Source organism: Trichoderma aggressivum (assembly GCF_033847375.1).
Source record: "Trichoderma aggressivum f. europaeum strain CBS 100526 chromosome Unknown scaffold_005, whole genome shotgun sequence".
NCBI lineage: Eukaryota > Fungi > Ascomycota > Sordariomycetes > Hypocreales > Hypocreaceae > Trichoderma > Trichoderma aggressivum.
In genome coordinates this window covers 601,687-627,393 of record NW_026946371.1, presented here as the reverse complement: position 1 = coordinate 627,393, position 25,707 = coordinate 601,687, and the positions used below count along the sequence as shown (strand labels likewise).

Below are 25,707 nucleotides of genomic sequence, written 5' to 3'. Positions count from 1 at the left end.
ATTAGTACATGACTGAATGAAGCAGTGCTGCAAGATGCATGGATGAATGGATGAATGGTACGTTGAGGATCACATAAGCAACGTGCTTGGCTACCATTTATCCACAAGCCAGACCTGATTGTAACGACTGCACCATGCCTGGATCAATGCTGCGTGTTGCTACTACTCCTTCCATTCAATGTCTTGTTTTGAAATGGAAAAACATGACTCTCGCCCATGCTGCACACTGAATTGACCTCTCACTCACTGCAGCCTGGCACTGGAATCTCCCAACGAAACAGCCCGCATATACGGAGCCAAGCGTGCCTGGTTCACAGCCCGGAAAAGCCACCCGAGCTTGTTCACGAGCACAGCCCGTTGCCAATGCCGCCTCAATATGGCTTGTATGGGTACCGGTACCGCTATCGCCAGCCATTAACCACAAGTGACCGGTTGGCTGTCGGTTGCTCTGCGGTGATGCGGCGCAAGGATTCGGTTCCCTGCACGCACTTGGCCAAAATATGGACCTCGATGCCTTGCTCTCTCAAAGTTACTTTGCTCTCTGCCCGATCAAGAGCAAAGGTGCCGTTGCATGACACCCGGACTGCTGCAGTGGACGGTTTTGCTCGGAATGTTCCAGCGCTCGAGTGCCACTCACAGCGCATGTTGAGTTGCACTGAGGGACCCCAACCCGGTAGCCGCAGCGCTAAAACGGGCCTGACGTCGATAGCCGCAGCGCCCCTCCTCAATCGATTGTTACGCCGATAGGCGACTTTCTCTGCCCATCCAGCCTAAACCCAAAGCCTCCTTTGATCTTCCCTCTGCCATCGCCAGACTTCGACTCTCTCACCAAGCCTCGGCAACGCAACAAATTATCGCCAGGGTGCTCCAACGCTCGCTCCGCCATCGCTAGTATACTTTGGATCCATACCCTCGCTCTACACGACACACAACCCCTCTTACGCCCACGACGGCTTCGGCTACGATAAGTCCGGCATCATGTCCAGCAGAGATCGTCGTATCATGAAGGAGCTGCAGGATCTGACCGAGGACAAGGACACCTCCGGCATTCACGCTGCCCTTGAGCATGAGGGCTCGCTGTCTGCTCTCAAGGGCTGGTTCTTTGGCCCAGGAAATACGCCGTACGCTGGTGGCAAATTCGTGATTCACATTCAGCTTCCCAACGATTACCCCTTCAAGCCTCCTAAGATGAACTTTGAGACTAGGATCTGGCATCCTAATGTCAGTAGTCAAACAGTATGTGTCCTCCATCTGCCGGATTTGCTGGACTGCTGGCGCAAAATCTTTACTCACGATCGATTTCTCTTGCTTTAGGGCGTCATTTGTCTCGACACCCTCAACAAGAACTGGTCCCCTGTCCAAACGATAAAGACGGCTCTTCTCTCAGTCCGAATGCTTCTCGAAAACCCAAACCCCTCAGACCCGCAGGACGGCGAAGTTGCGCGGATGCTGCTCGACGATCCCGACTCGTTTGTCGAGGTGGCTCACGAGTGGGCGGTTAGGCACGCTGGTGCGCCGCGACAGCGGAACCCCGACGTAACTAGATTCAGAAGCCTGGCCAGACCAAGAACTGCTGTCGATGCGAGTCGGTATGCCACGATTCTCATGGATGCTCTCAAACGAAGGACAGAAGGCTGACAACGAGGCGCAGATACCATGGATACAAGCCAATTTTGGTCGAACAATTTACGACTATGGGATTTGACCTCGACAATGTGGTGGCCACTCTCGAGTTTTTCCGCATCGACAAATTCCACGAAAGCCTACCTCCGTCCCGCATGTCGGACGTAACATTCAGACTTCTGGGTGAGGGCGCTTAGGAGGGACGAGGGAAATTTAAGAGACACCAACCTGCCCCTTTCCCAACATCGAGTGGCGAAATGATTCGGAGTTTATTTTGAAGGTGGAATTGTTTTTTTCCCTGGGTTTTCCGTTTCTTCCCTGGGGCCCTGTTCTTTGGCTCAGTTCTGCTCCCATATTCTGTTCCTGAAACCAGTAGACTCGGGATTGACGGGACAGTTGCTTACGAGAGCCGAGTCACTTGTTGAATGGTGGTGACTAGCTTGATACCTGAAGAAGTCATTCAGAGGTTCAGGAGAGCCCCGGGAGCGCATGCTATCAGGTATACAGCGACTCTGGAGTTATCAAGGTCGGAATTAGGTAGCATATTGCACTTAATACAGCGTTTGTTCTTTTTCAATGTCTGGTTGCTATGTCTTGTTTGTCGCCCTTTTGGGTAGAGAGGCTGTTGGTTAGGGGAGAAGGCAGCAAAGAATCACAGGGAGAAGCACGCCTACGTATGTCCCACAAATGAAGAATAGCGAAAAGGCACATTGCCCCTCCCATGACACCGAATCTATCACGTACCTACGAAACAACAGAATTAAGCGAAAACAAACAAAGAAGTCAGCCCGTCGCCCTGACAAGGGACATGTTGTTCCGTTTCCTTCCTATCCACATGCTCCGGAAAGCCATCACCAGCCATTTTGAAATAGCCACCACTCCCTCCATGTGATGATTTTTTTTTGTATATATAGATTTAATGTATCTGAATTAAACACCAAGTCCACTCTTGTTGCCTCTTTTTTTTCTTTGTTTCTTTATAAACATCAAAAGAAGGAGAACTTGATTTACAGCAGGTCGCGGCGGACAAACTCGTTGTACAGAGCCTTGCCCAGACCGGCGGGGGAGCGCTCGACAATGACGCCGGCGTTCTCGAGAGCGGCAATCTTGGAGTCGGCGCCGCCCTTGCCGCCGGAGACGATGGCACCGGCGTGGCCCATACGGCGGCCGGGGGGAGCGGAGATGCCGGCGATGAAGCTGACGACGGGCTTGCCGCCGTTGACGGTGTTGGCCTGCTTGAGGAACTCGGCGGCGTCCTCCTCGGCGGAACCGCCAATCTCGCCAATCATGATGATGCCGTCCGTCTCCTCGTCCTCGAGGAAGACCTTGAGGCAGTCGATGAAGTTGGTGCCGCTGAAGGGGTCACCGCCGATGCCGACGACGAGGGACTGGCCGAGGCCGGCCTGGGTGGTCTGGTTGACGGCCTCGTAGGTCAGGGTGCCGGAGCGGGAGACGATGCCGATGCGGCCGCGCTTGTGGATGAAGCCGGGCATGATGCCGATCTTGCACTGGCCGGGGGCGATGATGCCGGGGCAGTTGGGGCCGACGAGGCGCGTCTTGGACTGGGTCTTGAGCATCTGGGTGATGCGGACCATGTCTGGAGATTTCGAAGAAACCGGGGCAAAGGGTTAGCTATCGAAGGGGGGAAACTTTTTTTTTCTTGTGATATCTAGGTATGGTGGGGCTAAATTCTGACCATGTTGAGGAATTCCCTCGGTGATGCAGACGGCAAGGGGGATCTCGGCCTGGAGAGCCTCTTCGATACCGGCGGCGGCCAGAGGAGGGCTTTATGTTTTTGAGGAGCGCAGGTCAGCTTTATGCGATTGCATCTTTGGAATTCAAGGGGGGGGGGGGTTTCGGGTTTCGCATACGGGACGAAGAGCGCGGTAGCGGTTGCTCCCGTCTCCTTGACGGCGTCGGAGACGTTCTTGAAGACGGGCAGGTCGAGATGTGTCTGGCCAGCCTTCTTGGGGTTTGTTCCACCAACAACCTTGGTACCTAGAGGCGAAAGCGGTGTGAGTATTCGCGGCTCAGTGTTTGTGCGCAGCAGCAGTATTCCGAGGTCTTATCGTACCGTACTCAATGGCTTGCGAGGCGTGGAAACTGCGCATATCTCCAAGTCAGCATGTCATTGGCACTCTTTACAACAACCCCCACGCGGGATGGCTTCTCCTGCAAGGCAGCCAGAGTTGAAAAGACGTACGTTCCCTGCTTTCCGGTAAAGCCCTGGAAGATGACCTTGGTCTCGCCGTTGATGCGCAGGTTCTCGATCGTCTTGGAGTACGGAGAGCTGGCCGAGCTGTAGTTACGGCGGGCAGCGTTGCGCAGCGCCGAGCGCGCGGCGGTTCTGGGGATGGCCTGCATGGCTGTGGGGAGGGGAAGAGAAAAAGAGAGAGAGAGGAGAGGTTCCAAAGAGGGAGAGAGAAAAAGAAATCTAGAGAAGCGCCGCGGGTTGCAACGCTGCGAGAGGGAGAGCGAATTGAGTTTTGAGCTGCGAGCTTGCAGAAAGGGAATATCGTCGGTCCAGCCAGCAAATTACCGGCTCTGGCAGCTCTGAATTTCGGGTGCTGCCGGGCGCCCGGCAGTTGGTTTTTTCCGAGCGGTGCAAGCATTTTTCTGCCACCGAGGAGGGAAAAAAAAAATTGGTTACGGTGAGGGGCATTACGGTGCTCCGTTTGCCGCGAATTCTCCGTCTGTTACTGTGAGCCATGGAATCTCGCTGCGTAACGCTAACGGAGCAGGCTAATTTTTTGGCTGGAGATCAAAACGGCCCCACCGAGGCGATAGTCTGCCAAAAGTTCTTATCAAACATCAACGAGGGGCATCAAAATCGACTTTCAGTCCGTATTTCACCTTGTCGTCTGTTCTGTACAAGCGCGCGCAAACGGGCGCACACGAGATCCGATACAATGGCCACGACCACGATGACGGCGATCGCCACGTCGCAGAAGAAGAGTCTCGAGCTTGCACCAGAGAGCGAGCGCTTCCTGCGGTGCTGCGCAGATCTTGCCAACGCCCTGATCGAAGACCACGAGGCCACCAAGAATGGCCGGCCGGGGCGAGACATTAACCTGAATGCGCTGCGTGCGAAGCTGGCAAAGAAGCACAAGCTGGCCAATATCCCGCCGCTCACGGCCATCATTGCTGCGATCCCCGAACACTACAAGAAATACATCCTCCCGAGACTCATCGCAAAGCCCATCCGTGAGAATAACCATATGCACTGAAACGATGATCGAACCAAAGGACTAAGTGAAATGCAGGAACATCATCTGGTATTGCCGTTGTCGCCGTCATGTGCAAACCGCATCGATGCCCGCACATCGCATACACTGGCAATATCTGCGTCTACTGCCCTGGAGGACCCGATTCAGATTTCGAGTACAGCACACAGTCATACACTGGATACGAGCCGACTTCAATGCGAGCCATCCGCGCACGATACGACCCATTTGAGCAGGCTCGAGGCCGAGTAGACCAGCTCAAGAGTCTGGGACACTCGGTCGACAAGGTGGAGTATATCATCATGGGAGGAACTTTCATGTCCTTGCCTGAGTCATACCGAGAGGATTTCATCGCCCAGTTGCACAACGCCCTTAGTGGATACCAGACCTCCAAGGTCGACGAGGCAGTCGAGGCCGGCGAGATGAGCAACATCAAATGTGTCGGCATCACCATCGAGACACGGCCGGACTACTGTTTGCAACCCCACCTTTCAGACATGCTGAGATACGGCTGCACGAGATTGGAGATTGGAGTACAGTCTCTATACGAAGATGTCGCGCGAGATACCAACCGAGGACACACCGTAGCGGCGGTGGCAGAGACGTTCTGTCTGGCTAAAGATGCCGGCTACAAGGTGGTCAGCCACATGATGCCGGATCTACCCAACGTGGGAATGGAGCGTGACATTGATCAGTTCAGAGAGTATTTCGAAAACCCTGCCTTCAGAACAGATGGTCTGAAAATTTACCCTACACTTGTCATCCGAGGAACAGGTCTATATGAGCTGTGGCGAACAGGAAGATACCAAAACTATACCCCCAACCAACTCATCGATCTAGTGGCCAGAATCATGGCTCTTATTCCACCTTGGACACGCATCTACCGCGTCCAGCGAGATATTCCCATGCCATTGGTCACGTCTGGTGTCGAAAACGGAAACCTGCGAGAGTTGGCCTTGGCCCGAATGAAGGATTTCGGCACAACATGCCGAGATGTGAGAACAAGAGAAGTCGGAGTCAACGAGGTCAAGCACAAGATTAGGCCAAACCAGATTGAGCTGGTACGCCGAGACTACGTTGCCAACGGTGGATGGGAGACATTCCTCGCCTACGAAGATCCTAAGCAAGATATCCTTGTCGCACTCCTGCGACTCCGCAAATGCACTGAAAAGTATACCTTCCGAGAGGAGCTTACCGGCCAGCCAACAAGCATGATCCGTGAGCTTCACGTTTACGGCACTGCCGTGCCTATTCACGCGCGCGACCCCCGCAAGTTCCAGCACCAAGGCTTTGGCACTCTGCTGATGGAGGAGGCGGAGAGGATAGCCAGGGAGGAGCACGGAAGTGACAAGATTAGCGTCATTTCGGGTGTGGGTGTGAGAAGTTATTACAAGAAGCTTGGCTACTGGCTGGATGGCCCGTACATGAGCAAGTGGCTGGATGGACGGGATGTAGCAGCATGATTATGTGGAACTGCTGGGATTTTTGGCATGCAAGTGATGATAAAATTGGCGAATTACATGGCGCAATGGATAGGATATGGATGCTACGTCTGAAATAGAACATGTTCGATATACAGGATGCTTTAACAAAACACAATTCGTGTTGGATGGTGTTGATATATTGCCTCCTTCGTCTCTTCACAAAATAGCAGCAGCGTCGTGTGGACTGTGAAAGGGAAAAATGGCCAAAGTCACAAGAACAATCAGTCAATGGTTTTCTTGAATGTATTTAGCGAGGACTGGATTACAGGGAGGCCCATACATTTCGTTGGTAATGTGGCCAGCCGTCTAATATAAGTTCAGACCAGTGATGCTGCTAAACATGCGACTGGCTAGAAAGACAGCAGTATCTGCAAGATCTTGTATGGCTTGTTAAATTGCCTAAGAAAGATGCCATTGTACCACTTCCCGCTCAGTCTCGATATCGTTCGTGACGGATGAGATCATTATGGTTCGTTTGTGTGTCTAGTGTTCAAGCCTAGTTAGATGCGAGACCACGTCATTTTAGGAGGATCGAGTTGTAGTGAATGTCGTGGAGGGCAAAGTTTGTAACAACTGATCCTGTATAAAAGCAACCGTAGCTCCCTGGGTGGCCAGATATGCTGGCATATTGGTTTGCCATTGTGTAGATTGTACCGGTTTAGGCTGGGGCTGAATACTGTTTCCAAGCTGACATGGAACATCCTCCATGCAAAATAAACAATCTAGTAGCCATGTATAGAGAACAAAGACCAAATGGGTATATTCATCCGTTGTGTAGACTTTTGGCGGGTAATTGTAAAAGAACTCATGGCGGGAGCTCTCTGGCTGTCTTCTCCTGATCATCACCACCATGGTCTCCCTGCCCGTTCAACTCATCGTCGCAAGGTAACTCCTGGGATGCTTTTCTAGCGGCCTTGGCTGCGGCTCGTAGTCGACGCTTTGCTAATATACCTAGTTTGGGCTTGGTCTGAAGTGTTTGTGAAGCCGCCGGTGGTTTCTCAGTCCAGATTGGAATCGCGACTGGGGCATGCGCAATTGCGTCAAGGATACGGAATAGGTCTTGGTGTATAGGCGTAGTTGTCTCCGGTGCGGATGCCATTTGACCATCGCGAACAGCAATCATAAGCAGTGCTTTGAGCGCAAAATGAGCATCATTCCCAGCGGCGTGGAGCTTCGCGTAGCGGATGTTGAGTTCGTCTAGAAGGTTCTCCAGACTATACCGGTAGTAAAGTTGTAGAGGGTACTGGGCAGCCTTGACCGTATCCAATATGTAGGAAGCGCCGGTTGCAATTCCCGGGTTGAGGTTATTAAAGAACTTGATCTCTGTCTCTATTCCGTGCGCTACTAAAACATAATCGCGGCCTTGGGTAAGCGAGAAGAAACTTGCTGCGAGGTTGGCGAGTTCAATCAGCTTTGATTCGCCAAAAAGAAAGGACTTGGCAGCCCATCTGCACGGCTTTGAGTGATTGTTGATAAATTGATAAGACTTGACGGCGTCGCCGAGGTCTTGGGGTCGGTCTGTGAGGCTTCGCGTATCGAAAATGGATATGCCAATGTGGAAGCTCTGCTCTTCCGAAATGGCTTCATAGCCGCCCCCTGTGTCGACATCAACGCTGACGAGTAAGATATCCTTTATACGAGTCCCTGGCAAGTACTGGCCAATGGAGCACAGTCTGTACGGCGAGGAGGTGATGGTTCCAAGGCGATAACCCAGAATTTGCCTCAAGGCAATATTCTCCTCGCGCAGAATCCCAGTATGCTGTCCAGGAACCGAAGCCATGTGTGCTGATAAAGTTGAGAGGACGGTTGATTCCTATGATAAAGAGTAGAACTTGAGAACTTGCCCGTGTTTTTGGCTGAGGCGATGAATCAGATCTTCTCGGAAGATGAAGGATTGGACATGGTCAAGTAATTTGGGTTTGGGGGCACATTTCGGCGATGTCACGGGACAAAGGATGTGCAAAATCCTAAAGTTTATAATAAAAGTTTGGGGCAGCTTTGTCGAGTTGGCAGAAACAAAAGTCTAATACTACCCACTGTAATCACTGTCGTAGAATTGACAAGGCAAGAAGCCAAAGACCATGAGGACGATAGGAATAGCGTTTCTGGAAGAAAGTTTAGCGGAGTTTGGCTGGATATATCATCATACCGTTTTCAAAACATTTGACTCGAATCTCGTATATCTAAGGTAGCCTTTTGCATTTACCATATTCATGTATATTGTCCATAGAAACACAGTAATTTAATTTTGCAAGAAGTATGTCTGGAGTAAATACCGATCACAAAATACACCTGCTATCGTAATCAATGTTGTATCGCCCCCAGAATGTCCATTGACGCCGCGATACCTAGCACGTGCATAGTCATGTAACACAATTGTCTCAGAAGACGTCAACCCCAGGTGGTTTATAAAATGGCCTTGACGTTCATGCGGGGAACCGAACGCACCAGCCAGGACTGGCGGAACAGCTCGTGATATTGTCTATCGAAGTGAAAATATGGCGCTGTCCGTGCTAGGGAAACATGCTGTCATCACCGGCGGTGGTTCAGGTACGACGTCTTGTGATTGAGTGAGGTAACCTACATGTAGGCTGACTGCTCTTTAGGGATCAATCTTGCGTTTGCAAAGAAGCTCCTCTCTCGCGGGTGTTCCGTCTTAATCGGAGACTTGGGCCTTCGGCCAGAAGCCCAAGAGCTTCTGAAGCAATATCCACACGAGCCGTCGAAGCCGCCATCTGCTTCCAGGCCGGCTGCACTATTCAAGAAGACAGACGTGAGATCGTGGCCACAGCTTACAGAATTGACCCAGGCAGCTGAGGCTGCTTTCCCACAAGTTGACATTGTCGTGCCGGGCGCTGGAATCTTCGATCCCAAATGGAGTTCTTTCTGGGAGCCGCCAAAGTCGGCAACAAATCCAGATAGCCCATCAAGAGATGACGCGCATGGCGATCCGGGCCATTATGCCGTGCTTGACATCAATTTGATACACCCCATACGGCTGAGCCAGCTGGCCATTGCCTATTGGACCTCGCGGCGAATCCCGGGCTCGCTTCTCCTGGTCGGCAGCATGGCTGGTTATTTATACGGCATCGGGACGCCTCTGTATTTTGCTAGCAAACATGGCATTCACGGGTTTGTTCGAAGTCTCGGTTATTTACGAGAGACGACTGGCATTCGCACGGCGGCGATTGCGCCAGGCGCTGTAAATGTAGGCATGCGAATGTACCTCGGAATAATGAAATCTGGACGGTGACTGACTGCGATTCACATATAGACACCACTATTAACTGACCATCCAGAAGTAAAGAGCATGTTCAGGGCGGACTTGGCAGCCAGCGCTGAGGATATTGCAGAAGCCATGTTGGAATTGCTGGAGAATCCTCAATATGGCGATGGGACGATATTTGAGGCAACTGCTAAAGGGACGAGGGTTGTGCCCGCGTTCAATGCCCCTGCGCCAGATCTCAAGGATGGAGCTGTAGCAGCGTACCAGGCTGAGGTAGAGAGGCGATTGATCAAGAAGATTACGGAGGGGGGTCTCAAGGTTTAAGTAGGTGACAGCATGCGAGTTCCGTGTGTGAGGGCAACGTTGTTCATTACGTTTTACAAGTTCTTCTACGAGTGGCTCGACTTTGGGTTGAATTGATTCAAATGGAACGGGGTGGAAGAGACGGTAGACACTCCCAGCACAATTTACATGTACACAGCGTTCAATGTCAAGAGTGGTAAAGAAGTGACGGTGAATTCAAATTTGTAATAGCCTCAATTAATTGGACTTCTGAGTCATTTGTGATGCGGACCGAATTACACTATTGACTCGGGCTAGTTTTATTCAGTGGTAGAAATATTGGTGCCATTTACCATGCTCAGAATTGGGTCGCTGTTGTCCATAAGTCATTCCATTCATCTAGTTGCTATAACGAATCTTGCACTGAAAGTTCTATATCTGATACCGAAAGAGAATCGACAAGGTCCGAGAGTACGTAGATTGAATACACCTTCAGATTCAAGAATCTGTAACTTGGATCAGTATAAACAGTCATTGCAATCAAGTGCAAAGATCTTACAGGGAAAAGTCCCTAACTAGGGATCTCATCAAGACTGGGTCACGACGACAGTGTTTGCAGGAACTAGAGCCCAATGCTGCCCACTGTAATCGCCGCCGGCCAGATGAGCCACATAAGTGTCAGAATACACGTCTAGGTGTTGACCTGGTCCCGTGAAGCTGTTGCTCAGCCGGTACGGGTAGGCTGGGTTTGTGCCCCATTCGTCGAATCTCCAATATTGCCCACTATATTCTCCAGTATTCGCGAAGTGGAGGTTGACGCTGTTAACTCCATTGTCATTAATGACGTCGAGTGACTGCTTCACGCCGTTGGCAATACTGTGCAAGCGATAGTAGCTGGCTGAGTTCGTTGGAGTAAGGAACCAGAGGCTGTTGGAAGTAACATTATTGGCGTCTACCAAGGAGAGAGAGTTGCCGTTTCCCGTGAGGGCAAGTATCTTAGCTGCAGCTGTAAAGCTGTTCTTTAGAACGTAGATTTTCCCTGTATTGATCGACGCCATTTCGTCTTGAATCTGTGCTAATATGCGTATATGATTGTGAACTTCAGCTGGATGATCCTGGATGATGAACCTTTTGGATAGCATGGAGTCTTTATAGTTAACAACGGATCATTATATACTAGGTGGGAATGAATGATCGCAACTACGGCACATTATGAGAGCTGAATACCCCTCTCTGCGGCTGATGTTTGTCTCAGAGCGTGGACAACACTTTCAGCCCCCTTGCATCTATTTCTTAGTCTAGCATCACAAGAGTATTTGACAACTTAGTAAGACGTAGATTATGTTACGAAAAGGAGGCTGTGCTGATGGTCTAGACCGTCCTACGATGTTCTACAACTTTTCGTGCTGCATACGCGGGACGAGTCTCCGCCGAGCCGCGCCCTGGATAATCACATATTGAGACAGTTTTATTCGGTATGAGATGAAAAAAGTGAAGGAAATGGTCCTATTTGCTGTCCTGAATGATAAAATGACCACATGATCCATCCCTAAGGATTCGAGACCGAGCGCCACCGTCCTAGCGAACAATGCCTTCAATGTTGTTGTACAACGATCCCGCGCTTCTATGCATAGGCACTGCATATCTTATGTTACGGTGGTAGTTGTATATCTTCATAAAAAGCACACTGAAATTTTAATTCTTATGCATCGGCAGAGGTCCATACATGACAGTAATCACTGCATTAGTCTGGACTCATTTTATGACTCTTGAATGCGTTGGTAATGGCCTTAATCACTATTACAAATGGTGACTCTCAGATCACATAAAGCAAATACTGACCACACAGCGGATAATACGTGTTAAGTATCGTCCATCTTAGGAGCATGGCAAGGCGGCAATGCCAAGATTACGGCATTGTTCAGTGATTCTGTAATATGGGATGGAGATCACACAATCCTTTGTACAACTTATATGAATGTCTGTTTATGCCGACTAAGCGATACAAAACGCATAAAAAGGCTATTATGATGGCTCTCTGAGTCTCTTAAGACATGTCCAAGTAACTCTTATTACTAGAACTGCACCAATCTCCCTACATATGGCTTCTTAGTGCTAATTTAATTGCAACGTATCACCAAACTATTGGTGTAATCTCACATGAAAATTGCTGTCATACATGTACTTTCCCTCTTTCGTATCCTTGTTGCCTGACAGGATCTCAGGACAGTTCTCGACCGAGCCCTGCAGCTGTTGGTGTAACATTACGCGCATAGCTACTACTACGCTATGTTGATGCTCATCTCCGCCCCCTTGAAGAAAAAGTGGCAAGGAGAGTAATCTTGTTCATCTGATTCATCTACTATTTCCCTGGTTAACATGGATTCGCCTCTGCGAGGATCCGCGGAGCCACAAAAGGCTACCATCACTGTTTAAAAGTCAATAAAGATATACCGGGAGCTTGGAGAAGCCCTAGGAAGGCCCTAGAACGGGACGAAGGTGCCGAACTCAATAGTCCTCATAGCTTTGAGTTTGAGAACATTTTTAAATGCTTCAACGACACGTATAATTGTCCCGAGTGGGTTTGATTCGAGCAATGAGTCCAAACCCCAGACTAACCTAGCCCAGATTGAACATTGTGAGGCTGATTTACAGCATTCCATTGTTTAAGAGAGCTTTCATACACCTAGTAGCAGTTTTAGAAGCATATTTCTGCCACCCTTCCGCCTTGTGGTTATCTGCGTAGCCATAGACGACCTTGATGACGATGATCGGGAAACTATCCCATGCGTCCGCTCCCTCTATCTTGAATCCTACAACATTCCTTTCTTCATATCCATAGTCGACATTCTTGTAGCAATCATTTCACCCAACCCCAATTTGCCCATAGCCTATCGGGAAAGTAGATTGGCCTTGCATCTGCCACAAGTTGTCCCAGAGGCGACGTGTTTGTCGATCTTATAGCATTCAAGCCATCATGTTTCGCATTCGATTCTCTCAAATTGTCGGGTGACATGTGTCTGGCAGCCTACGTATAAACTGCAGCGTTCTGGTCTAGTCAAACTTAACAGCCGCTGACACCAAAATCTCCTATACATGTACTCTAAAATGTAGCACTTGAAATCATGCAGCTTCATCTCACGTGTAAAACGTCTTCAATCTTCAAGAACGAGTACGGACAGAAGTATACAAGATGTACTATTAGCGATGTGATGTGATCTGGATAAGCGCCGATACTAGTGACTCGTCATTTCCAGCCGCTGAGCTGTCGGATTTGTTTTTGACGATCCTTTCCCGTGTCTCGGCCTTCTCCCCGACATGGCAGCCATTGGACGTAAAGATCTGCCAACAGCTCCAACAGTAACCTATCTTTCATACATTACCATCCTTGTAGAGAATGAACGATCAAGATAATCAGATCGATGGAGAAAAAAAAGCTCTCCATAGGTAGCTCAGAAGATACAAACGATGTGAGATTGCCTAAACTGTGGCTGGCTACCGTGCCTAATTGAGCGAGTGTCTAAAACAAGAGGCAAGCGTTATATTACGCCATACCTCCTATCGGATATGTCTTGCACTGTAGAAGCAGACTGTGAACATCTATAATCAGTCAACGCTCTACTATTAACATTCACTGCTATTTTAACTTTTATGTTTTGAATAGGATATATATCCCCTATAGCTAATGATGCGATTTCCTCTCTAGATTCTGATCTTTTCTCTTAACATGTGGCTCTTCCTTACACGAGTTTCGACCAGTGGAGTACCTGATTCAGTGAGATTGGTAAACACGTAGTCCTATCAGACGGGGGCTTAATTGCGGTCAAAGGTTTCAAATTTTGGTGATAGATCAAATAGGGAGACTCCAGTTTTCTCAGACCGAATTCTGGCACAACGAGACATGGCTCAGACCATGTAAGCATCCATCTTCTAACCTACCTATAAGAAAGTCGCCTGGCCCCAGCGACGTCATTTCATATGCAAAATTACACCATTGTCTAATAGACATTAATTTTACATAGCAACTGTAATCTCTCGGATCATCCGTGATTTCACCATGGCGGCAATCGTCGATGGCGAATGGGCGATGAGTGGGGTATCAAAGCTTGCCTGACCTCACGTATTATATAGTCGTTGTAGATAGATGCCTTTCGTACTCTAGTTAAGTATGGTATGAGAGGCAGTGCATTATGGTGCTTCTTTCACCTGGATTTCTCCCTCAAATATAAGTCCGAAGATGGTTGTGGCCGATTCCAGCAAAGGCAAACCAGGGGAGTCACGGCGAATTACAAGACGGTGAGGGGCTTGCAATCGTTGTAGAGCTCGCAAAGTTCGATGTCTGTCCATCCTACCAGCCATTGAATAGCCTAGTTGCCGCTCTAACCCTGGATACAGGTGATGGGAAAAGGTTGTGTAGTGAATGCGAGGTCTTGGTCTCCGATCTAGCTATTTTTTCGATGTGAGACTAATCAACTATTATAGAGGCTTAGCTTTGACTGTAAATATGTACCAACACATCAATCACGATCGTCCATTGATTACCATGAGGCGTTACCCGAGACGCCAGTCTCGCAGCAGATGGAATCGCCATTCACCAATACTCCATTTAGCGAAAATGGCCTATCTTTTCTCGAACCAGAATATCTTGGAGATATTTTTGCACCATGTGTTGTTCCATACTCCACCAGCCATCTGGAGTCAGCTGAGCTTCTCGACCCGAATGCGATTCCTCCTAATATTACGGGCGACATCATCATACCTGCTTGCCATAATTTATTCGATACAAAGGGACAATTTGCCTTCAATGAACATCTATTTGTGGATTCAAAGATGTCATCCGCACAGCTTTTGTCAAACTCATATACAAGCCCCAAACTAGGCCATTCGGTAACAGCGACACCTCCTGGAGACCAGTACATGCCAGAAGCGAATGATGCCGATCCTTTGGTAAGCTGATGTTTTTGCGTTTATTTTAGATATCATTGGGAGAAAATCATATTAACTTATACTCATAACAATAGAACGATTGCATCTTTAAAGGTACGTAAGATTTCCTCCCCATCGAACTGGCGTGAGATATTAGAAACGAGATTGATGCTGAAAGAATTCCAAGTCAAAACTAGACAGCACAGTTTAGTAAAAGACACGATACTGGAGAGCATTGAACAACATTGTAATCAACGGCGCCTGGTTAAACATGACCATATTCTTCATACATTGGAGAAGCTGATGACACAGCATGCCACAATCTATCCTACAGAAATCTTCGGTAGCTTAGAAGTGAACGTTGACGACTTCACCATTCACCGAAGATTCGTGTTTGATTGTATCGATGGTATGTATTATCAGTAAATGCCTTATTCTCACCTATCGAAAACGAGTTCACGACTCACATGTTAAACGTAGTGTGCTTGAGTGATCAACCAGGGTAAGATGTCTACCAACAAATTGTCCACACAAGGATTGTGTTGCTAACAACAACTCTAGTGTCTATGCATTTTTAGGTCGGGAATCACTAGAAAGCGCCGCTCACGATGCTTTGGGTCAGTTACAGTGCTCGACGCCCACAAAAGCCCTTGTCCATATGGTGCTTGCACTTGGAACTCATTTTTTTCATTGCGAAGGCCGAGGTGAAAGACTACGAGAACTCCAATCCAATCCTCTCGTCCGCTTCAATGCCGCTTTGAAGCTTAAAGCACAGCTCTTATATATATTTTCTCTGTTCAGAGTTTACAGGTAAGATTCCATGGAAGTTTAACTACCCCAAAGTATTCCACCAGATAGAACACTAATCATGGAATAAGGCTCTCATCGTAATGGTATAGTATTTCTAATACCTTATGACTGGCTAGCTCATATATTAAACTCACGTCTGCGCCAGGCTAACTTCGGGCTACTCATTGAATCGAGAGAAACCCGCAGTCTCTTATTCAACTGCGTTCAGTATTCACAAATAATGCGCTTGAACAGAAGCAGCTCAGTAAATGCATTGTGTACCACATCCGATGACAGGAGATGGGTGAAGAGGGCCTTCTAGTTTCTATACGCCATGGAGCAGCGCTGTTGTCTTCGGACAGAGACTTTTTCTGTCAGTCTGCTACCATATATTCGTCGGATCCTCTTACGAAACTCCAGCACTGACAAAAACATAGCTTCTCAATCATGACTTTATCGACTATGAGCCGCCAAAGCAAGAAGGGCATTTGGCATCAGTTGATTGGTTGTCGGTATGGTGCCACCATGCAAATCTCTGCGCGTTCATCTTACAGGAGTTCTATGGCCAAAAGCATTGCAAAGCCAAGGTTCGAGTTCCATCTCTTCCCTCGAGGAGCAGCTCCGTAAATGGATGCAGCGAGTGCCGTCGGAACTTCAATTAGTAGATGGCCAAATGACTGGATTGAACACGATGAGATCCCAGGAGCGAAGAACAAAGCTTCACATTTTCTGTCTGTATTATGAGATTCTTCTTGCAGTATATGCAAAGCAGACATCCGCAGAGTCTCTAGCTGTTACCGATCTCAATATGTGGCCGTCATATGGAGATCAGCAGCAAACTTCAGCAGTGAAAAAGCTGCTTGAGGCTAGCCATCAGTTTACCGTGGCAGACGTACGTTTGGATCTGTATGTTTGTTACTCCGACGCATATTCTAATATTGAACGTGGCCAACAAATTTCCAGGTCGTTTTACCAACTGATTCGCGTCGCTTCTTGTAAACTAGCGGCCAGTACAATTTGCGATGGTAACAATGATAAAGATCTTTCTTACCTTTCCATGGCGGTCGGGTTTGGACGTATGGCGATTGGCGATATCGACGGTCCCCAAGAGGAGGTTACAGAAATTGTGAGAATTGTGCACCAGTTGGCAAAAGAGAATCACGACAACCATTAATAGCAGAATGAGAAATGGCTATAGATTAATCAGAAATGAACATAATGAATTCTCTACTCGTCAACGTAAATATTCGCTGCCTCATCTAGCCTTTACCACCCTCTCGAATCTAGTCAATCTTCTCATACTGGTACGTCAATGGTATAAGGTGCAAATCCAACATAAAAGCCCTCATTCAACGTCCATTGGCTTTTTATTTGGATTGCTAAGCTCTTCCAAACAGTGAGCTGCATGCCAAAACTGCTTATTCTCGTCATTGAGCTGCACTTTACCCTCGGCAGCTCGATGAGTACGCCGAAGAAGATATTTGCAATGTGCTAGGTGTTCTTCTCGAGTAGTATAAACGTGCTGGTCAGCGAGAGTTGGGCCGTTGGCAAGAAGTGCAAAGGCACGTTCGCCAATGATGCGATTCTTTCCGTCGGGGTCGAGAAAGTAGGGATAGGGTCCCAGTTTGCGATCATGGTTGCTGACATATTCGCGGTACTCTGATTCCGTCAAGGAATCCATGCATTGCTTTGCTACCCAGTTGTGTGAAAGCAAGTCAAAAGCACATCCGCTCGCCTCTGCTTCTTCTGTGGTGTTTCCGCACTCTAGCGTTTGCTTCTCGTATCTGATGGCACGGGGAGTAGGGTGAAAGGTGGTTCTCCATGCAGTCACTAGAACTATCCAGAGGCAAAATAAACCGATTAATGTGCGAAGAGCGTCGTAAAACTATTGTAGTTTGCTGTGAGGGTGAGAATTGGACGGATGAGGCCCGTCTAGTTTCTCAGCATCGCCATCAGTGAACGAGTTTGAAGCTGAAGAAACATCGCTTCCTTGAACGCGTTCATACGAAGTCCTAACTTTAAGAGGCCACATATTGAGATTTCTCTATGAACAACGGTTATATCTCGATTCAAGATTAGATTTGATAATTCTTTGCCAGGGAAAAATATACTCGTGTACTTACGAGAGCATAATACTAGGACAGCAGGCTCACATATCCCCATGGAACAAAGGTATAGGCAAATTTTAGATTGAACCCTGCGTGTTAAATTGAATGGACCAAACTCATGATATACCGTCGTTTGCTGTACAATGATGACTTGTTGTTTCACTTCGGACCGACTTGGTGTGATGTGCTCGGACTCGGACCGGAACTAATTCTCGATCTCACTGCTCCGAGAAATGTTTTGACAGCATCGAAAGCAGTCTCAGACGGAGCGAACATTTCAACTATTTCCTCTGGCGACATGTGTTTTCCATAATCTGGCGATGTTGGATTCGAGCTAATACATGGATTATGACGGGAACGCTCGTGGAAGGGCTCGGGGCTTTTCTTACATCTTTTGTAAACGACGCGCTCCCTCGTCAATGTTACTCTGCACGAGACCAATGCGCATGGGAAGCAGACCATCTGCTGGAATTCTGATTTGTTTTTCCCATTGCCTTTCCCAGTGGGAGTTTTGTCGCTCATGTAGTCTGTGAGAGCTGGGTACCTCACGTTTAACCATTGAGGCTTTACCGCGCAGTGTCGATTTGTTGTTCGACAAGCCATCGACTGCAGCACCCATAGCCTCCAACACTAGCATATAACCGATGATGATGGATATGACAGTGAAGTTCACGGCCATTGTGTATCGAACGTTACGAGCAGCCGATATTATAATTACACACAGTATCTGTTCCACGTCTCATGGAAGTCTGCTGTCCTTTGTGATTGCTTGGCCGCGCAACTGCTAAGCCTCTCGCGAAGTATAGTATCCCACTTCTCTACTTTATGTGGCTATATGAAGATCCAGCGGTAATGGTTTCCAAGTGAAGATGCTTACAATAGGCTTCACAAGCAGCGAAACAAAACCGAGATGGGGTAGTTTGCCATCTACCTAACAGATCTTGTCGTCGCAAACCCCGTTGACGAATTACCACTGATCAAGGCTTACAACATTGGTACGTTCCAATGATCTACGCTAAGAAAGCTCATTATCGACAGATGAGCGGTTCGGTCCGCCATTCTTATTAGATGGATATGCACTTCGGTCCGTCGGATTTGTGAGAGCCAAGTTTTGCGACATTTCCTATCCTGGTAATTGATATCAGCCACCCGTTATACTAGGCTAAGCTCTAATGATGTCAAGCCTGTCTCGGAATATATGTTGAGTTTTGTTTTGACGTTACTCCTCAGGTGCGACTCTGAACTGACCAGGTCTATTTGCGACGAAAGGACGGTACGAACATTGTCTGGGTTCGATAGAAGCTGCGTTGGTGCGTCAAAATGCTTCGCGTCAAGGCTGTTAGTCGTCAGTTTGCTGTAAAAAAAATGATGCAATATTCTGATCTAGTTTCATTTTTTTTTACGGCTGTCATGTTGAGACGTGACCATGTGACGTTCGTCGCTTTCTGGCTATATAAGAAGTCATCTCCCGCGGTGCTTGAACAGTATTCTTGCAACTAAACAACGATAGCATCGCATTCCAACCAAGATCTTTGAACAGAGTTTGTAAAGAGAATTTGATAACGTGTTTGCATTACGCGGTACACTAAAGCCTTTGCTATGGCCGCGTTGGCCTCCACTGCCATGGCGCTCGCGCTTCCAAAGGCACAACCGTGGGCAAAACATATCCTCCCTACATATTTTCAAAAGCTGATCTGCTGCATATAGCTTGGATCTGGTTTCTCGCTCTGAGGATACCGTTGTTCCTGACAAGCAGCTTTATGATAAGCGCAGTGAGGAGACCGTGGTTCCTGATAAACAGCACTACGATAGACGCAACAAGGACACTTTTGTCCCAGACAAGCAGCATTATGACAAGCGTCATGAAGATACTGTTGTGCCCGATAAGCAACACTATGACTAGTGTGAATCCGATGATATCTACCTCCCGCTTATGTTGGAAGCTGATAGTATCAAGACGAGCATTTTGTTCAGGCTTTGAAATGGCGAGCAGGAGTGGTTCATAACAACAATATTGTGTCGTATGTAGGACATGTGGGGATTGTCAAATTTGCCCCTCATTAGCTCTCTCATAGACAATATACGTGAAATTAATTATCTTCACCGCGTCGTTAGGAGCTGTTCTATGGATTGACAGGCCGATATCTCATACTTCAATGCTATTGCTTGAACGTTGAATTCTTCTGGCTATCATGAGGCCTTGTCATGAGGTCATGATTCTTCCGCCATGACTTTTCTCTTCATTAGCATTCGAATAATGAAGTCAACTAGGACTGCCAATAATTACACTATGCCAGATTAATTTCCGTGGTCTTAGTCAAGTCCAAAGTACCTGCTGTTCAATTCATTGCCGTATACGAATGATGAATTACCAAGCCTTTGAGATCTGTTTAAAGGCATTCATTACGAAGTTTAGTGATAACTTATAGAACGGGTGCAATCGCAGCACGATACAATGGACCCCAAAATACACCATCCTTTTACTAGCCATAGTTGTAATACTTTCATTCAGAGAACCTGGGACGAAGTCATTGAGCGAAATCTAATTGTTGATGACTATTTCTCTATTTTCGCAAGGACAAATTACGTCTCCAACCGTTGGCTGTAACCATTCTCGAGTAGATAGGTAACCATCCGCCAATTCAGGTGCATCCATAACTCTATGTAATTGCAAGTTGCCAAAATCTTGGTCTTGCAAATGACGGCTAAACTTCTTTTTTTTCCCACTAACGAATAAACTTTGTGAAGGAGTGCAGCATAGTTCTGTTGGCCAAGTCACCGCGATTCGCCCACCGTTGCGCAAAGAGCGGCTCTCAGCGTTCAAATCCGAGCCGCATAACCGAATGTCTGACGAACATTTCTCCATGACGTCGTGATTCTCGCATGTTTGAAAGCTGTCCGAGATGTCTGTGTGTCTCGGTTCGGATCGGTGCTGTACTTCAGCCTTCATGTCTCTCACTTCCGAGCCTGGGGCTACATCATCGGGCTCGGACCTTGTCTCCCTGCTTCGAATCAAAAGTCCAGCCTACATGTAGACATCACCAATCAATGTAATACCATACATAATTCAGTTTTCGCATCCATATGGGGTACTACTGACCGTACATCTAAACTAGTTTGCATTTTCGAAATGGATCTTGCGACAGCGTCGCGTGCAGAAAAGGGGCGCTCAAGCCTTGAAGCCGAAAACAAAAAGCTTCTGGGCTATTATGACAGGCCTGAAGATGAGCTCGATTCCACATCGACATGGATAGGAGAAGACGATTCACCCCAGCGATGAAGGAAATGGAAACCCGGCGCGGCAACAGTATGGCGATGGGCTATAGTCAGTCTACAGATTATATACAGTGTACTTGTGGGTGCAGTACTAGGCTATGTGCTGAAGCCAGGATGCAATGAGTTGGAGTGTGTCCGCATGACTTCAAGCTATTGTAAGTTGTTCATGTTTTTGTGGTCAAGTTTGACCAAGCTGACACGTCCATAGCGCCGTTGCTTGAAGCAGTAGAATATTACGATTATCAGTTTGAGGCGGAACTTGACGCCGAAAATGTGTACAAAGGGCACCCTCGACCAGAACTCGACGAAGCCTGGACTCGCGTTGGTAAAAGTAAGCGTTCAGATCAATTATTGCTTCTACTGCCATATCTGGTGCTTACTTTTGATCACAAGTACATCCACCCTCCATGCCTGAAAAGCATCGTGCAGAGTTGAATAAAACAGATTCGGTCATACCGTACCCCAAAGAACAGGGTGGTGCAATTATGGTCGAGATTGAGGTTTTCACCAGCTCCACTGCCTGGTATTAAATTCTTTGGATCTGTTGGCATGAGACATTTGCTGACCCGTCGAGTAGAACTTTATCCGAAAAGTCATCTATGCAGATTATTATTCAAGGCCCGAAAACCTGCCAATTGAGTTTGAAGTAACGAATAAACTATTCTTCAACCACGTCGGTAAGTCTAGCTTGTCTTTTTTAACCATGAATTCATGCTAATAACCCGCTTTCTTCTGTGCCTTATTCTAGACCACTGCATCGATTATCTCCGCCAGGTCATACTGTGTGAGAGTGATGTTACGCCCGTCACGTCCAACTGGGTCCTCACTCACCACACTCCGCACCCTGACTTTAACACCATGCACAAGTGTCGAAATTTTACGAAACTGCTGGAATGGGTGGAAGAGCACGACAATGGAGGTGTGCCAAGACAGACACCAAATCCCAGTTGGAAGCCTGCGCCGGGGCTTGCAGAGACGATATTGGACTACGAACACGAATTCCCAGTACCAACGCATGGACCTCGAATCACAGGAAAGGATAAATGGGGCCATGATTAAGCTGGGAAAGTGTAAGTGCTAGATAGGTAGCTGGTTCATATATAGTCTCTTCATGGTGTCAATGAATGTAATGGGAAATCTCAGCGGATCCAGTGTATTAAGCTATAAGAAAGCTCTTCTACTTGAAGTGAATGAACATGAGGACTAGGGGAGTTAGAGCTGTAGCTGGTTTTCCATTATCATTGTTCACTTCGAGATGCGATAGTAGCAAAGGATAAAATAAATATTATTGGTCGAATTGGCCAATGAAGAGCATCAGATAGAGGGTATTAGATGTATCTGGCAAAATAACATAAACAATCTACTCGTGATATTCTGTCCAAGATAATTTATTCATAAATGGCTTATTAGTTTAGATGCATTTCTTCATTCGTACAACTCAAATGCGCATGCGCTTTGTTCATCTATATCGATCGTGATGCTTGGACGCAACAGCTCCGGAAACCAACAACATTGGCATCTGCTTGTGATTCGGGAAGAAGAGACTTAGCCGATGTCGGCAAACATCAAGACCGAGTAAGACATGGCGACCAACCGAACCGAGCACGGAATAGCATGGGGGGAGCACGCTGCATGGACTTTTAGTTAGGTACATTAATGGGATAAGTGGCCACATCACTTTTCTCCCTCTCGTCGGAAGCGGAGAACTGCCACTATACATCCCCGACAAGCATCAAGAAAATTACGAGTATTCGCATAGCTAGTATATGAATCTTTTGTAGCGTCTAGAAAGTCCCAAATATCTCATTGTCTGGATTTATGTTCCTTTGAGCACAATACAACGTCCCAGAATCCTTATATGACTAAAATCCCACGCAGCCCCGTCGCAGAAAGCCAACCAGCGCCTTCTATCAGCAACAAAATGCCACTTCAGCTTGAAGATATGAAGTTTGGAGATGCCGAGGCGTACGCAAACACGTATGCCACCTCGTTCAACACTGACCCTTACTCGAGAGCTTCCTTCGCAGACCAGACATACGACGAGCGGGTAGCAGGCCTTATCCGCCGCTGGCCGAAAAACTATTGCGAGTCTTTCAATGCCTATAAGAAGGTCGTCGATACCGACACGGGAGAGTTGGTTGGTTGGGTCAAAATTGGGTTTCAGAACACTGATGTGGACCCCGATCGATTTACTCCAGCCGGTTTGTGTCCTGTCTTGTTTTGAGTCCCAAATGCGTCCAACTAATGGTGGCAATAGACGCCCCAGAAGATATAGTCAGAAATCGTCCACCGCCCCCAGAAGCCCCAACTGCTGCTCCCACGGGATCTGGATTTAGTAGTAGGGCCGCGAGGGCCCAATTCCGGGGCTTGGGCAATCGGCCTGCCATTAGTATGTCTTAGGCCATGTTTGACTACGTAAATGTTTTCTGGACATTGAAACTAAGTCTCTATTTTTCCAGTTTTGAAGCTCATTGGCACACATCCCAAGGCACAGCGACGTGGCGCTGGTAGCTTGCTGATGGCCTGGGTCACAGAGTTGGCCGACCAAGAAGGCCTCGCCTGCTGGGTGACTGGCTCACCAATGGCTGTGCCATTGTACAAGAAATTTGGATTTCAAGTGATGGAAGAGATAACCGTGGATCTGCCTGGGAGTAGCGATGGGGAATCTTATACGCACACGTGTATGCTTCGCGAGCCGAAGAAACCTGAAGCGGCTTCTTGAGTGTCAAACGGTACGCAAACAAGATGTCATCTCGGGGTAATCTGAATAAACATGGTATATCAATGCCTTCAAACTTGCATGTCCATCTACTGTGACTCAGTTAACAAAGGCTAGTTATTCCCCAATATGAATTGCTTCTTCGATCATAGGCCAACACAAGAGTCCTTAGGCGTGAGAGATAATTTATAGTATTATTATTGTGGCTAAACTAATTTGTTCCGACTTCTAATTGACTTTGTCACCGTTCTATGGGCTTGATTGTTCTAGTCCTCTAAGCAATGTTTCAGGGGCTAGCATCTGTAGTTGTGAGAGTCGGTTAGCTTGTTGCACCTTCTCTTCCGATAATCCGAAGCGCTCTTTCAGCACATTCCTCAGCTGCAGCGTCTTTTGTATAAACAATATGCTTTGCAAGCCTCTTATTACTGGGATGTTCCACAAAGTGCTTGTTAAGTCCAAGCTCATGGCCCCTCCGTGCTTCTGTAATCTTCACCACCTCATCGACGTCCTCGCACGGCATTACCAAGATGACATTTTCGTATGGCTTGATCAACGCCTCAATATTTTCCAGCTCTTGCGGATTCTCAAAGACTGAGTGTCCGGCTCCGAAATCGAGAATCTTGCCGTAAAACTGATCGCCCTCTTCACTCGCATTCTGCAAGATGTGTACGACGGTCTTGTATTCAAACGTTTTCCAATGCTGGTAAAACGCCCAGAGGCCCCTTTCTTCGTATATTCTTGCGGCAAGGTCTTTATCGTAGCTATAAGGTGCGTAGAGTTCATCGCGGTGTCGATCGAGGGTATACAACTCCTTCGATAGGGTTTTGGCTAGGATTTTACCAATAGTAGACTTGCCAGAACCTTCTGGGCCGATCAGGATGATAGTTTCGTCGTACATGATGTTTTTTATGTAGAAGTTTGGTATCGCAACTCAAATAGAGTGACTGGGGTGAGAACGAAGTTCTGAAAGTGTACGGAGTTTATGTTAAAAATGTGAGTCATAGCCCAGCGACCAAACCAATAATGGCTCCTTCACCCTGTACTTGTAAATTTCTGTAAATGGTCAATTGTGTGGATGCCAATTGTTATTTAGTTTTTTCAACTACTTAGCTTACTAATTTAAGACGTCAACCCCCTTATTTAGGTTCCCAAAGAAGGGAACACTTCCTTTACAACTGGTCTCTGAAACACCTTGACTTTAGCTCCTATATAGTCATCTGGCGCCTAAGGGAATACTTCCATTATCCACATTCGAACAGTGATTTTGTCAGTTGAATATGGTTTCGGACACTTGACATGCCACCATGTGCGACGTTTGTTCTCGTTCGTTGTATAAATCGGCTAGGCACGCCCCTCAGACATTCCGGGGTTATACACGCGATAGTCATTTCCTTCATAACTCAAAGTCGTACAACTAGGCTTGACAGTTTTGCGGAGTTTAGAAGGTATTTCAATCGAGGATAGCTTCGACAGATACAGCTTGGCTTTATCGTTGCGGTTCTCCCACACGTAGTTAGCATTATGGTAGTCATCAATCTTTAACCTCGTGGCCAATGCCCCCACGTGTTCAAATTATTTCAAACATTAAAATCTCAGAGTGTAATATTGACTTGAATATCCTCTTCACGTTCTACATGTACAAAGTTTGAGTCGTCACCAATGAATTCGTGTGAAAGTCAGAAAGCAAATGGCTGGCAGCTGGTCAAGAATAACGGGATGCTGGCTCAGATGTTCACGCACGATGCCGTATCGATCTGAACTCAGGTGACACAATGCACGGGAGTTCTCACATAGGTCCATAAGATCAGACCACTTATTGAGATCCGGTAACCAATGTTTTGTGCCGTCAAGATTTTGTTGCTTCGAAACCTCCTGGGCAAAATCGGCCCACACATACTTGGCAATAGGACATATGATATCGCTTCTCTAATGCTCCATAATCGTATCACTACTGAGACAAGTCATATCATAAAGCAGAGAATTGACTGTAGTTTATTGTTCACTGAGTATATTCTTCTTCTTCTTCCATTGGATCTAGACCTTCCTTGAG

General features: G+C 47.4%; 10 protein-coding genes across 10 annotated transcripts; 6 read left to right on the top strand and 4 right to left on the bottom strand.

The window, feature by feature from the left end:
* Positions 1–363: 363 nt before the first annotated feature.
* Triagg1_2103 (uncharacterized protein) lies at positions 364–1,820 on the top strand (the record flags this gene model as incomplete). Its single annotated transcript, XM_062896248.1, has 4 exons — positions 364–734; positions 834–1,236; positions 1,315–1,589; positions 1,652–1,820. 4 exons carry the CDS (start codon positions 364–366, stop codon positions 1,818–1,820), a joined length of 1,218 nt encoding a protein of 405 aa, XP_062758959.1.
* An 810-nt stretch (positions 1,821–2,630) lies between these two features.
* Positions 2,631–3,987, bottom strand: Triagg1_2102 (uncharacterized protein; the record flags this gene model as incomplete). The annotated part of the gene is made up of 5 exons (XM_062896247.1): positions 2,631–3,220; positions 3,320–3,408; positions 3,495–3,621; positions 3,698–3,726; positions 3,827–3,987. The coding sequence occupies 5 exons, from the start codon at positions 3,985–3,987 to the stop codon at positions 2,631–2,633; spliced, it is 996 nt and encodes a 331-aa protein (XP_062758958.1).
* A 545-nt stretch (positions 3,988–4,532) lies between these two features.
* Triagg1_2101 (uncharacterized protein) lies at positions 4,533–6,310 on the top strand (the record flags this gene model as incomplete). The annotated part of the gene is made up of 2 exons (XM_062896246.1): positions 4,533–4,827; positions 4,887–6,310. The coding sequence occupies 2 exons, from the start codon at positions 4,533–4,535 to the stop codon at positions 6,308–6,310; spliced, it is 1,719 nt and encodes a 572-aa protein (XP_062758957.1).
* An 826-nt stretch (positions 6,311–7,136) lies between these two features.
* Triagg1_2100 (uncharacterized protein) lies at positions 7,137–8,111 on the bottom strand (the record flags this gene model as incomplete). The annotated part of the gene is made up of 1 exon (XM_062896245.1): positions 7,137–8,111. One exon carries the CDS (start codon positions 8,109–8,111, stop codon positions 7,137–7,139), a length of 975 nt encoding a protein of 324 aa, XP_062758956.1.
* Positions 8,112–8,829: 718 nt separating this feature from the next.
* Positions 8,830–9,881, top strand: Triagg1_2099 (uncharacterized protein; the record flags this gene model as incomplete). The annotated part of the gene is made up of 3 exons (XM_062896242.1): positions 8,830–8,881; positions 8,938–9,539; positions 9,606–9,881. The coding sequence occupies 3 exons, from the start codon at positions 8,830–8,832 to the stop codon at positions 9,879–9,881; spliced, it is 930 nt and encodes a 309-aa protein (XP_062758955.1).
* A 545-nt stretch (positions 9,882–10,426) lies between these two features.
* On the bottom strand, positions 10,427–10,897 carry Triagg1_2098 (uncharacterized protein; the record flags this gene model as incomplete). Its single annotated transcript, XM_062896241.1, has 1 exon — positions 10,427–10,897. One exon carries the CDS (start codon positions 10,895–10,897, stop codon positions 10,427–10,429), a length of 471 nt encoding a protein of 156 aa, XP_062758954.1.
* An 8,364-nt stretch (positions 10,898–19,261) lies between these two features.
* Positions 19,262–19,565, top strand: Triagg1_2097 (uncharacterized protein; the record flags this gene model as incomplete). The annotated part of the gene is made up of 2 exons (XM_062896240.1): positions 19,262–19,314; positions 19,370–19,565. The coding sequence occupies 2 exons, from the start codon at positions 19,262–19,264 to the stop codon at positions 19,563–19,565; spliced, it is 249 nt and encodes an 82-aa protein (XP_062758953.1).
* A 1,343-nt stretch (positions 19,566–20,908) lies between these two features.
* Positions 20,909–21,997, top strand: Triagg1_2096 (uncharacterized protein; the record flags this gene model as incomplete). Its single annotated transcript, XM_062896239.1, has 6 exons — positions 20,909–20,969; positions 21,028–21,093; positions 21,147–21,269; positions 21,332–21,438; positions 21,516–21,615; positions 21,687–21,997. The coding sequence occupies 6 exons, from the start codon at positions 20,909–20,911 to the stop codon at positions 21,995–21,997; spliced, it is 768 nt and encodes a 255-aa protein (XP_062758952.1).
* Positions 21,998–22,859: 862 nt separating this feature from the next.
* Triagg1_2095 (uncharacterized protein) lies at positions 22,860–23,660 on the top strand (the record flags this gene model as incomplete). Its single annotated transcript, XM_062896238.1, has 3 exons — positions 22,860–23,139; positions 23,196–23,327; positions 23,398–23,660. The coding sequence occupies 3 exons, from the start codon at positions 22,860–22,862 to the stop codon at positions 23,658–23,660; spliced, it is 675 nt and encodes a 224-aa protein (XP_062758951.1).
* A 316-nt stretch (positions 23,661–23,976) lies between these two features.
* Triagg1_2094 (uncharacterized protein) lies at positions 23,977–24,555 on the bottom strand (the record flags this gene model as incomplete). The annotated part of the gene is made up of 1 exon (XM_062896237.1): positions 23,977–24,555. The coding sequence occupies one exon, from the start codon at positions 24,553–24,555 to the stop codon at positions 23,977–23,979; it is 579 nt and encodes a 192-aa protein (XP_062758950.1).
* Positions 24,556–25,707: the final 1,152 nt, after the last annotated feature.